At 41.7% G+C, this 13,233-nt stretch overlaps 1 protein-coding gene across 4 annotated transcripts in view; it reads right to left on the reverse strand.

The window, feature by feature from the left end:
* Positions 1–13,233, reverse strand: part of KIF16B (kinesin family member 16B) — a 290,601-nt gene that overhangs the window by 51,561 nt on the left and 225,807 nt on the right. For all 4 annotated transcript variants that reach the window (XR_006386154.1, XM_044263478.1, XM_044263477.1 and 1 more), the window contains one exon: positions 2,605–2,694. Coding sequence is in view for 3 of the 4 variants with exons in the window: in XM_044263478.1 (XP_044119413.1) it covers positions 2,605–2,694 (90 nt within the window). In the remaining variant the exon portion in view is untranslated. The remainder of the gene's footprint in view (positions 1–2,604; positions 2,695–13,233) is intronic.

Raw genomic sequence — 13,233 nt, forward strand, 5'->3', positions numbered from 1 at the left:
CGCGTCCAGCTATCACACCACATTATCATGCTATCACACTGCCTCGGCACTTAACGTTATCTAAAATTATCTTACTTATTGGTTTGGTTGTTTATTGCTCATTCTCTCTGCTTTGTGAGAGGAGGGAATGTGGCCGTCATGCTCACAGTGGTGATCAGTGTGGAGTCTTTCAATACAGACTTACGACGGACTGAATGAATGAGATCAGCTTGATTTCCCTCATTCGAAGGTCACTTAACTTTTTTCAGCAGGTGTGTAATATACTCTCTTTCTTTGAGAAGAATTTTACATATGTGATCAACTCTGTTCATTAATTTCATTTGCTAACAGGCAACCTCTTTGATTTACATGTTTACATCACTGTTAACCTCGGGTGTATTTTCTTCTATTATATTTTTAAAAACTGCTTCTGTTTGTTTTGAAGTTTTCTTTAAAAACACTGATTAGGGCCATGCATTCTTTTAAACTCATCTCTCTGGACTCAAATTTCAATTAATATGTAGTTTCATCAGAAAGCCAAACCTGAAACAACCATGTACTAAAATGCCTAACACCTTCTGCCCCATTACATTTTGCCGTTAGTCTTCCTCAAAGGCATGTAGCTCACTTAAGATGGTAATCGTCACATAGCACATGAACTCATTAAGTGCTAGTTATTATATTTTCCTTGTTGACCATCAGTCTGTCCAAAGGAGATGCGGATACATACGAGAAAACATTTTTGTTATTGTCCACCACTCCATTATTAGAATTTATGAAATTTGCCTACATAGTATGGCCCTGAACTAATGTCACTGAATGAATGGATATGAAATAAATCACGGAATGAATGATACATATATATTATACTGATATGATATATACACTTTTATATCTTCAGGGAACTTAGTAAGTTAATATGAATACCTGTACGTTATTAAAGTATTGAGATAATAACTTATAATGATGCCAGTCATGAGCTAGCAAAGCTCATTTTAAAAACAAGTTACTCTATACATTAATATGTCCATAATACTTCCAATTTTTATTATCAATATTAACTTGGGACATGAAGAGTAAATTGCAGAAACTTAATAACTTGACTTTGATGCAGCTACTTCTGGAACTGAAGCTTCCTGAGGAACACTGAACTAAAATTCCTACCCGAAGTTTCTTCAATTTTTTTTTTTTTTAAAAGATTTTATTCATTTATTTGACAGACAGACATCACAAGTAGGCAGAGAGGCTGGCAGAGAGAGAGGAGGAAGCAGGCTCCCCGCTGAGCAGAGAGCCCGATGCGGGGCTCGATCCCAGGACCCTGGGATCATGACCCGAGCCGAAGGCAGAGGCTTTAACCCACTGAGCCACCCAGGTGCCCCGCTTCTTCAATTTTTAATTGCATACTATTAATACTTAACAACCAGATTTAAGATAATTCAATTTTACCAGAACTCAAGGAACCATCTTATTTACAAAAAGGAAATTTCTTTATATTTATATGGGATAAGGAAGAGGAGAAGGCATGGAAAGGTTAAGAAAACATCAGTTATTTAATGTGAACTGAACTAGAAAAAATTGTCTGACTAAAGTATTTTTTAGGATATCATAAGAAACTATAAAAATAGTGCTGAAAAGCAATACTTAGGGAAAGCAGGCATTAGACAGTGACTAGTGACTGATCTATAGTGAGTTCAACCCAAAATTCCCAAAGAGCTGTGCTGATATAAGGGTTCCTTTAGTTGAAATAAAAGTAAATAAATATACACTTGGAAGATACACATTAATTTTAGGAATACTTTTCTCTGCTAAAAAATTTTTCTTTTTTTAAGATTTATTTATTTATTTATTTGTGAGAGAATGACTGAGTGTGAAGGGGGGGCATGGTTAGGGGCAGAGAGAGAGAGAAAGAAAGAGAGAGAGAATCCTCAAGCAAACTCCCCAATGGAGACAGATATGGGGCTTGATCATGATCTGACCCAAAACCAAGAGTCAGACATTTAACAGACTGAGCCATCTGGGTACCCCAAGTAAGATGTATTTTAAAAACCAGTCTTTGTCTAAAGAGGAAAAGAATAACAATGTATCAACAGACTCTCCATATCTGATCAGATGTATGAAATGCCTCCTTGCTTCTAGATAATTCCATTCTAACAATCTATCTCCCATCCATGTCTGGTGGAAAACTAACTTTTAAGACTTAACTTCTCATTAATTAGAAGTCTAAGCATTAATACAGTCTTTTTTAAGAGAAGAAAAGGCAAATCTCTATTGAGGGATTTATTACTATTTCATTTTACTAGGTCTTACAGTTCAAAAGTTATACATTGATTAAAATATTTATTTAAAATGCACTGTAAAGTTTATGAAAAGGATAGAATTCATTTACCATCACCTTACTATCACTTTCAAAATCTTATGTTTAGGAAATGTTTCAATTGCGTAGAATGGAACTAGAAAGAAGAACAGAAGTTAAAAAGCTACCTTTGACAGATGAGTAATTGCAATAAAACTTGGTGACACTTACAAGCTGATACTTAAGGTGGGGGGGAGCATTGATAATGCAATCAGCTCATTTGCTTTATAAAATAAATGTTCTTAATTGGAGATAATTATTTTATAACTTACCTCTGCATACTTTAACTTCAATGTTTTATGCATTTCTCGAAAACGACTGTAGCGTCTGAATACGGTCCATGTCTCATCTAGGACAGTAATCTATTAACCAGGAAAATCAAAATAAATCAGCATTAATTAAAGGGAAAAAATGACTAGCGTTTTTAAAAAAAATAATTTTAAAATTAACAAAAAGTGATTAGCATGTAAAATTTCTCCAGAACCGAAAACATTAATCTAGCTGCATAAATAAGACTTAAAAATAAAAGCGTACTCTACTTAAGGATGCATTTCTGGTTCTCAAATCTGCTTATAAGCAGTATGTGCTCATGTAAAATGAGAGACAAACAGTTACCTCTTAATTGTTTATAAAAAGGGTCTCTTAACCCTCCACCTGGGTTGAGGAAAGTAAATCCCAAAGGGTGACTTTTCTGTTACGGCACCATGCCCATGTAAAGTGTCAGTGTAGGTTACCACATGCCACCATTGTGGACAGGAAGGAAAAAAATGAGAGAAGAAAAGGCTGAGAAAAAAAGGAGGAAGTGGAGATGGAAGGAGAAAAAAGGGCAAAGAAAAATGAGAAAACAAAATTTCTGTATCTCAATTATTAGCATAAAAACATGCAATATATTTTTGCTTTATTTTTGAGGAGGAATTCTCAATCCAGCCTTTAACTGGTAGTTCAATTTACTGTTCCTGTTGAATGTGCTGACTGGTACACATGTAAAGGCCCTGTGGCACATCAGTTCACATATCAAGGTCACAAGACAATGGGAGGCTGGGTGACCCCACCAGCCTTGACAATGACAGGCTAATGAGTCTCAAATTCCCACTACATTTCCCAACTTTCTTCTAAGCTCTAGACCCATGTACTCAACTTAGAGGTGTCATTCTTTACATGTCACACCACAAGAACTCTAAAGTCATCTTGTCTATAACCAAACTTCAAGTGCTCGCTATTAGTCTCAACTTCAGCTCTTGTCTGGTCCATTTCACTACACCATCCAGCAAGCTCCACCAGACAGACATTGAAGCCACGCCTGATCCCCTCCTCCCCCCACAACATGACCAGCAGTCCAACAGGTACTAGGTCTTGCTCTTTCTGCTTTGTAAACATTTCTTGGAGCTCTAGACTTCCATCCTCCACCACCATCATCACCATGTCACTCTGGGCCATCCAGTCCCAGAATGGCCTTTACCAGGGACTCACCCAGTTGTCTGTGTCCACATGTGTCCCCTCCAATCCCTCCTCTGCACAACTGATGGGGCAGCTTTTTAAAATTTAAATCTGATCATTCCACACACACCTCCCCCGCAAAGACCACCTGGTAGTTTCATGCTGCTCATAGAAAAAGTTCTACATTTTTTTATCTTAAAGACCCAAATTCTAATTTTTTAACCCACTGCCTGCAGCAGCCTCACTTCTAACATGTCTCCCCTTAGGGGTGTTCACTCTTGCCACAATCGCTGAAGGCACATACTACTTCCCAGCCAGGGCATTTGCATGGGCCTTCTTCCCGTATGGGAAATTGTATCCTGCATAGGACAACAATGCCCTTCTCAAGCATTGTCATTCAGCCTGACTCTCCCACATGGGATCAGTAGGAGAGGAGAAGTAGTAGTATGGGGAATTCCCATGTGGGCAGTTTCAGGAGGAGTAAGTCTTGAGTCTCAGTCAGTCTTTTTTTTTTTTTTTTTTTAAATTTATTTATTTGACACAGAGAGAGAGATCACAAGTAGCAGAAAGGCAGGCAGAGATTGGGGAAAGCAGGCTCCCCACTGAGCAGGGAGCCTGATGTGGGGCTTGATCCCAGGACCCTGAGCCACCCAGGTGCCCCATCAAACAGTCTTGGATTCACTCATTTCCCATGATTTTCGGTTATATAAGGATGTACTTTTTTTTCTTTTCTTTTCTTTTTTTTTTTAAAGAATTTTCAACATTCTGGTTCTGTACTTTTTTTTTTTTTTTTAAGATTTTATTTATTTATTTGTCAGACTGAGATCACAAGTAGGCAGAGAGGCAGACAGAGAGAGAGGGGGAAGCAGGCTCCCCACTGAGCAGAGAGCCGGATGTGGGGCTGGATCCTAGGACCCTGAGATCATGACCTGAGCCGAAGGCAGAGGCTTAACCCACTGAGCCACCCAGGTGCCCCAATGTATTCATTATTTACAATGAATTTTTTAATTGTGGCAGGTTTCTTCTGATGAGTTCCCTCAAAAAGGATAGTTCTGTAAGGAAAAAAAGGTAAGTGTATTTACCAAAAAAATCATTAGATAAAAATAGTACAGTAGCTCAGCAGCTGTAATTTTTGAAAGCTGGTATGCAAGTCACTCAGGCTTGGAAAACACTGTACCCTGCAGCTAAGCTGGGTGGAGGGGCCTTCTCTTGGTTTTCCTCTCTGCCACAGACCCCACAAAGGATGGTGACAGAGGCCACCACAATCATCATGGGTGTGAGGACTTCCTTAGGGTGAGAGCACAGCAATACTCTGCTTTGGATGGACACAAACCAGGTATCAAAGGGAAAACAGGAAGGGCTAGGATGCTGTCTACTTGCCAAGAGAGTCCAGAAAGTTCATGGTGCCACACTTGTGACCCGGGAGCAGTAAGAGGCTGGATGCTCACAGGTAAGACCTTGCTGTGTTATGAAAGTCACCAAAGACGCCTAGGACTCCCTCATCCGTCCTGTGCTTCCTGGTGCTTTTTGGTTACTTCCACTGTACCTCTTTAGCTCCTCGTCAATTGTGAGCAAAATACCCCAGATCCTGAGCCTCTTACAGGAACAACCCTGTCCTCTTCACTCTAAATGAAGGCTGGCTCTTCCCTGAGGATCCACTTCCCTAGCAGCCCTCTCAAGTAGGGACTATTTTCTCCCCACACTCTTCCTCCCATTGCGCTGGGATGTAGGCAGACATTGTCCTTCTACCCAACTTCCAAACCACTGCTCCTCTCTCCATTCTGAAATCCCTCCTCTGTGAAGCTCATCCTTCAGACCCTAAATTCCGTCCATCTTTCTTGCAGCTTTCAACTCAACTTAGTCACTTCTCTAAATGCTTGAAGGTGTTAGGTTCTGCTCACTGTCATCTGCTCCAACACTTTGGAACTCCTGCTGTGAATCTTGGGTCATTCCAGTAACACCCAGATGATCCCTCCAATACCCTGACCTGCTCCTCAACCTTTGCCCTGCTTCTTCACTCACCTCAACTTGGAAACCATGGGCAGCCATGGCAACCGTTCCCTTTCATTCAACCACAAATCTCTTCGTCCTGCTCTTGAAATTCCCTGGACCGATAACTAAACCATAACCTTGGTGAAATCCAACCGTCTGCTTACTCCAGGCCTGCACCTGCCTAGCAGAATGTGAAAGAAAAACACACCATGACGTGGACTGACTGGTCTCTTTGAAAGTCACAATCCCCACTTTCAGGTCAGCCCGGATGCCTCCCACCTGTCATATCCCATTTTTCCAGTCCTATCCATGCTTTTCTTAGATATCACTTTTGTAAATAGTTTACCTCATCTTTCCCCCTGAAGCTTTCATCACATTCTCCCTGTCCTCAGCTGATAACCTGAATTCCTATTTTACTGAGAAAATGAAAGAAATCAGAAGAACACTTCCCCAGGTACCCTTAAGCAAGTCTCCTATGCCACCCTCTACCCTGTACCTCATGTTTCTCCCCGTTACCAGACATGACATGTGGATCAGATCTCCTGTTAAGGTCAAGCCCTCTTCCTAAACACTGCATTCCATCCCCTCTTGCCTTCTGAAAGATACCGCAAGTCATAATTTTCTCTTCTTTCCTGCACCAACACATTCTCATTCTGTATCATTCTGTACTAGATTATTCCCATCATTATCGAAACAAGTTATTATTTCTCTCATATTAAACTCCCATCTTGGCCTCCCTTTTCTTTCTAATTACAACTCCATTTCTAACCCTCCCATCACAACAAAACTGCTTGAGTTCATTCTTGATATTTCAATTTCTTTCTTCCCATTATCCCTTGAATCTACTCCAATCTACCCAGCATTCCACTCAAACTACTCTTACCAACATCATCAACAACCCCCACATTGCTAATCCACTCGGTAATTCTTGGTCTTAACCTTACTTGATCTATCAGCAGGATGTGAGGACCTGACAGCCCCTCCTTATAACACCTTCTTCATTTGGCTTCCAGGTTGCTGCCCTCTCTTACCTTAGTTTTCTTTGCTGAAATTTCTCTTCGTCTTCCTGACCTCTAAACAGCAAAGCGTCCCAGAGCTTAGTCCTTGATCATGTTTTATTTTCTACCTGCACTCACTCCTTTAATGATCTCATCCCATCTCAAAGCTTACATTTATACGCTAATGATTCCCTCCATGCTCATTATCTGTCTCCCAAAACTCAGACTCGTGTATCCTACTCCCTACTTGGATGTCTGATTGTATCTCAGACTTAATGTGGCTAAACTCATCAAACTTTTTCTCCCAAACTCCCTCCCCTCCCTGCTTCCCCATCTCAGTAAATGACAATGCCACTCCCCCACCTGTTCAATCTGGCACCATCCTTGATGGTCCTCTTTCTCTCACAGCTCATGTCTAATCAGACTGTAAATCCTTTCCACCTAACTCCAAAATGTAATGAGACTCTGACCAGTTCTCACCATCACCACTGTTCACATCTTGGTCTAAGCCACCATCCTCTCTCGTACGGGTTATCTTTCACAGCCTCCTACTTAGTCTCCTTGCTTCTACTTTTGTAGTCTCCCCACCACCCTGCCCTGCCCCAACTTTCCCTCCACTCATTTCTCACACAGTAGCTAAAGTCATCTTGTCAAAAATGAAGTTAGATGGGGTCATTTCTTTGCTCAAAGACATCCTTCCAAGCTCTTCCGTCTCACTCAGGACACAAATTCAAGTTCTTCAACTGAACTGCACGGATCGCTATGATTGGTCTCCTCCTAGGCATCATTTCCATCTATGATTGGTCTCCTCCTAGGTATCATTTCCATCGGCTCGTTCCCTTGCTCATTCCGGTTTCCTCGCTTATCTGGAACACTTCAAATGGGCTACACAGTTAAGTATGGCTTCAGGGACTTTTCATGAGATTTTTTTTCCTCTTTCTGGAATACTCTTTTCACATGATTAGCTCCCTCACTTCCTTTAGGTCTAGGCTCAAAATCACCTTTTCGCTGATGCTTTCTCCGGATATACTATCTAAAATGGCATCCCTTTCCCATCTTTATACTACTTGCTCCTCTACTTCAATTTACTATTCTACTAGGTACTTACTCCTACCTCATACCTTTTGTCACACCTTTACTAGGCACTACCTCCTACCTTTTGTCTGCTTTCTCCACCATAATGTCAGTTCCAGGAGAGGTGGGATTTTTAGCTGGTGTTCACTGCACCTTTAAAGGGTACTGGGCATGACACAGGCATCCTAAATGAAGACCTAGAAGAGAGGGCCAGCCCCAAGATGGATTTATCTTACAATTGCTCAGGCTCTCAACGGCAATGAGCCAGAAATACCTTTTCTCATCTCTCTGGGTAGAAGAGATGGCCTCAAGTAAGATCAGGATAAGGATATAAAGGTAAAGTGGACACTTAGCTTGTAGGTCTTCGGACTGCCGTCTTTCCCACTTTGCTATTTTCTCAGCTCGTTCACGTCAGACTACTACTTACAATCTCTAACTAATGAAACGGCTAGTCCAAGTCTACTTCATAATTTGGGGTTTCATTCCTCTTTCCATGGTGGCCCGAGAATACTGCCTTTATAGGGGATACCAATTTCTCTAACAGCATGCATATACCAAATACTGGGGAGGTCATGACTTGGCTAAGTGATTTCCTGGGCAGAAGAATCAAGGGCATTGGGCACAAGCCACCAAGTCAGCAAGGAGATGAAAGAGTCCCTAAGGGAGCCCCCAGAAAAGCATCCAATGCACTACCTTCTGTTTTCTTGGTGTCAGCCCCCAGTGCTTTCGAAAGGATGTGGGATGCTAACAGGGTGGGGTGCAGAGCTGACAGAAAGACAGCCCGAAGTCCTATGTGACTAGACAGCTCTCTCCTGGAACCACAGTTCCTCCCTAGGCAGCTTTCCCACACTTCCCTCCCTGGAAAAATCATTCCGTCCTCCATGGTTCCTTAGCATGTAGCTGGCAGTTGAACCAGAGCGCTTAGCACAGGATATCAGTTACATAATTAAAGTTGTATTAATTAACTTATAGAACGGATATTAATTATATAAATGCCTTGCTCCCCTACAAACTTTTAAGCCTTCTGAGGGAATGAGCCTTTGGCAGTAATTGGGGTGGAGGTGGGAGAACCGTTCACTGTCGAAATAAACCTTTATTGAGCGGCTACTACGTGTTAGGCATCACATTAGATGCAGGTAGTTTGCTGAAAGATGTACTTAAGATTATCTTTCTTTCCCAATCAGGTAAGAGCTCCAGGCTTGACCCAGATCTGTCAAAATGGCAAATAGGGCCTGCTGCCATCCTGGCTCCACATACCATGTTCTAGCAGTTTCTTTGAAGTTCAGCTGAGCCAGATTATTTGACTTGGTCACACAGTATGATGATAGGTTTTTTTGTTTTGTTTTTTGTTTTTTGTTTTTTTTTTAAACTGCACTGAGAATATGGTGCCTTGTCAGTATATCTATAACACAAGTTGACAGTGACACATAGAGAGATTTCTAAATCCTTCACCCCTGAGATCTTTACCTGACCCTGGGTTAAGTATAGGGATTGTAATGGCCCAAGCTTCCTACTTTCTATTTAAAACATTTAAATCTCTCCTTGTCTGCCAACATGCAAACAGGATGAGGACAAGGATGACAAAGCATAAAGGCCGGTCATGATCACTGCAGAAATGGGGGGTGAGGGAGGGGAGCATGGGGCAAGGCAACCACACGTGTCATTCTCCACAGGAAAACGTCGAGTCAAAGTTAAGTCCCTTCTCTATAATGGAGACAGCATCACCCATGGAGGTGGGAAAAGGTGTATGTGAAGTTTGGAAAACCTACACAGAGGGGGGTAAATATATACTGAAGTCCTATTTTTGCCCCAAATTAAAACTGGGCATGGGATGAGGTGTTGATGCAGACAGAAAGGATAGAAGTTCACTGCACCAAATAAATCAGGTGAAAATATTCGATTCTGTTCTTCTATGTTGAGAAAGCAGGGCATCATTACTCCATATCTTTGAGGAGCAGATTCATTACGTCTCTGTCACTGGATGGCTCTGCTGATACAAATCCATCTTTCCTGGGCCATAAAATGATCAAGTGCAACTTAACCACCATAAACATGTCCATGAGATGAACTGCATTTACTTATAACCAATTCTCTATTGAGTGCTTTCCACAAATTTATGTTATATACATATTTTGCTGGTTTGAGAATTGTCGATTTTAAGATCTGTCATCAGTATATATTCCCTTGTGTATATCTATCTGTGTTAGGGATGAGAATCTACAATTTCTCACCCAAAGAAAAATACTCTAACTGGCCTCCTTGTAAATAGTTACTTGTAGAGTTCTCTCAAACAACATTTATTTGCTAACAACATTTCAAGGAGCAGCCTAAAGTATATAAAAATAAAATGCTTTCTATTTAGTAAGTCAGATGCCAAACTAATAGACACTACAAGTTTTTACACTAAAACTTTATACTAGAGTTTTATCAGATTTGTGCAAAATACAGTCTTCTGCAGCCACAGAACTGTGAACATGTCTGTGAGAACAGGAAATATATTAGAAATACTGGAATCTGTATGGTAGCAAGTATTAGAACAGACTTAGTTAAAAGCTCAGAGAACTGTGACACATGGAACTAAACTGGAAAGAGACCAACACCTCACTGACCACAGCCTGCCATCATCCTCCACGTCCTTGCTTTGGGACCTCGAAGATGGCCAGTTCTTCAAAGTTCTTCAAAGTGCTTCTGATGGGCACGCTCATCCTGCATTTGTGGAGTCCACTGCCCGTCTTCACTGGAACTGCCCAAAACCTCTTCTGGTCTCTTAACTCCTCTCTTAACTCATCTCTTCCCTTCTGCTCCCTCCACCTCCTCCAGTTCCAGGCTGGACTCCAGGTCAGTTTTCCCACCACTGGAGGACCAAGTCCTCATTTCCCTAGCTCCCTAGACCTTCTAGGAAACATTAGAATAATTCCCCCAAATCAGGCAGTCTCTGGTATCAGCTTTCTCTGCGCTGTGCTTGTCCTCCATGATAGCAGAATGTATGCAATTTACGCTACTTTGACTCAACAAGGTTACTCCTATTTGGAAAGCCCTCCAAATTACATTCTCCGCAATGAGTATTTCAAAACATTCTAGATTTTCAAGCCTCAAGGACAATGATTATGTTTTAAAGAGGTGAGCAGGGTTACTCAAGACAAACTCCCCGAGCACCTTTCAGCAGGTCTCAAAATTATGCTGTTGCCACATTCATTCCCATCTTCCCCATCCCCCCCCCACCTCTTCGTCTTCACTTTTATCTTCACTTCATTGTTCCCACTCACCTCTACTTAAAGGAGAGTCACTCCCCAAGGTTGGCCTCCAACTGCACTGCTTCCTCTTACCCCCAGATCACTTGTCTCTGTCTGCCCTCAGGCCTTTGTCACTGAAATCCACCCCTCCTCTTCAGGTAAACAAAGACAGTTATCTTCCTGACCGCTCCTTTTCCACTGCCCTTTTGCTCTGCATTGTTCTAGTTTTTGCACGCCTCCACCCCACCCCCCCCAGCCCCCCAACCCCGGCCCCAAGGTGGACCAGAGAGTACATGAACTATTTATTCATGTTTCCTGTTCTGCATATCTTGATACTTGCAGCATGGTCTTTAAAAAAAATAACACCACTATGTTACATGTACCAAATGAGTATTTGTTAATTAATAAATGAATCCATAATGGAGACAGTAGAGCCCAGAGTCTCTTTTCAATAAATGCTCTTCTGCAGCACTTCCTAGTTCCCTTTCTATGCTGAAATGTGGGGAGTGGAAAGACCTGCGTTTTAGTCCTTTTCTGGCTTACCTGTAACTGTTTTAAGTTTTTAGAAAGTAAGCATTACAGGAGATAACGGGAAAGGGTAAAGAATTATAAAACAAAGAAAGAGAAATGTTATTTATCTAATTCCTTTGGAGACAGAAGTCTGCTGATGTAAAGAAATACCATGATGACAGGTTTGGGGTAAGAAAGGTAAGGGGAATAGACATTAAGAAGTAAACCATATCAAGAAACAAAAGGCAGTCTCTAAGTTGCTCTAAGGGGGTGGGTCCTAGTAACATAAGAGTGTTTGTTTCTGAATGTCAAGGTCCTTTGAGTACTTAAACTTGGGAAAGATGCTTAAAAGCAGGCTGAAGCTGAATCTTTCCACTTAGCAAGGGGGCAGCCCTGGAGTTCTCAAAGGCTATCTAGGCAGCAGAGAGAGGGACGGCTGGTGATTTTGGGAGAACATAATTAGCTTACAGAGTATATTCAATTATTTGCTCTGAGATGTGCAATAGCACCTCCTTCCTTGGTTTCCCTAGGGAAGTTCCAGGCGAGTTTATATACCTTTCTTTCTGAGAAACCGAAAGGAGTGTTGAGCTCTCTAGCCAAGTGGACACAAAGGAAAAGACACTGTGTCAGCAACCACCTAGGAGGCAAAGGAACAGATGCCAGGTGAAACACGCCCGCAGACTGTGTCCTGAGATCCGGAAGAGAGCAGGCATCCTCCTCTGCTGCAGCGGCCGAGGAATCAGCAGCCTACCAACTATGGGAATTCTACCTCTCAGGCTCCTGAGTCAAGAAGTCAGGCCCTAGCAGCAGGAGCACGGTCTTAAAGCCAGTGCACTGGGTAAGAAGAGAGGAATCTATAATCCAATCCTAGATCTGCCGACTATTGGTGACATGGACATGGACGGGAGAGACGTATGGAGCTTGGAGCATCAAGACTTCTGAAAATAGGAGACCCACACAGATATAAGACTATTCAGCCCTATTAACCAGGAAACTCCCCAGACATCCTTCTATGTAGATGTAGCACCAACAAGTACAGGAAGTGCCTCAGAGCCCTTGGTTTCCAGACCAGTCTGAATATGGATGGCTTGCCGTGAAGAAAGGAGCCTAGCAGCTGGTTGCTGAGTTACCCCGTATCTACATAACCATGAAGCGGTGCAAAAATCAAACAGCGCTTTCTAGCTGACCAAAGTCTCAGCCTTTTGCAATAACTAGAAATTACGACTTCTTTATGCTTCAATTTCAGCACCTTCAAAATTGGGATAATACCAATTATTTTAGTGTACTTACTCTGTCTAGTAGTTTGAAGGTAAATCTGAAAGAATGTAAGAAGACTCTAAGATTCTGGTAAGACGGATGCCTTTCAAATCCAAGATCATTACTAATAAGTACTTTTCCCTTCCCCTAACACCTCTGTAAAACCAGTGAGGAATAGGGAAAATTACCCTACTTTAAAATTGTGGGAAATTGCGAGAATGACAGCCTAACCAATTTTCCTTCAAATTACCAAGATATTCAGAGGCAAAGTCCAGAATGCAAACTCTCTACCAGGCATCACTGAAGAATGGAATAATGAAAAACTATAGATTAAGACAGACTTGGATCCAAACTTTAGCCCAGTCACTAATCAGCTGTGCGACTTTGGCTCTATCACACA

Source organism: Neovison vison, chromosome 8 (assembly GCF_020171115.1).
Source record: "Neovison vison isolate M4711 chromosome 8, ASM_NN_V1, whole genome shotgun sequence".
Lineage (NCBI taxonomy): Eukaryota > Metazoa > Chordata > Mammalia > Carnivora > Mustelidae > Neogale > Neogale vison.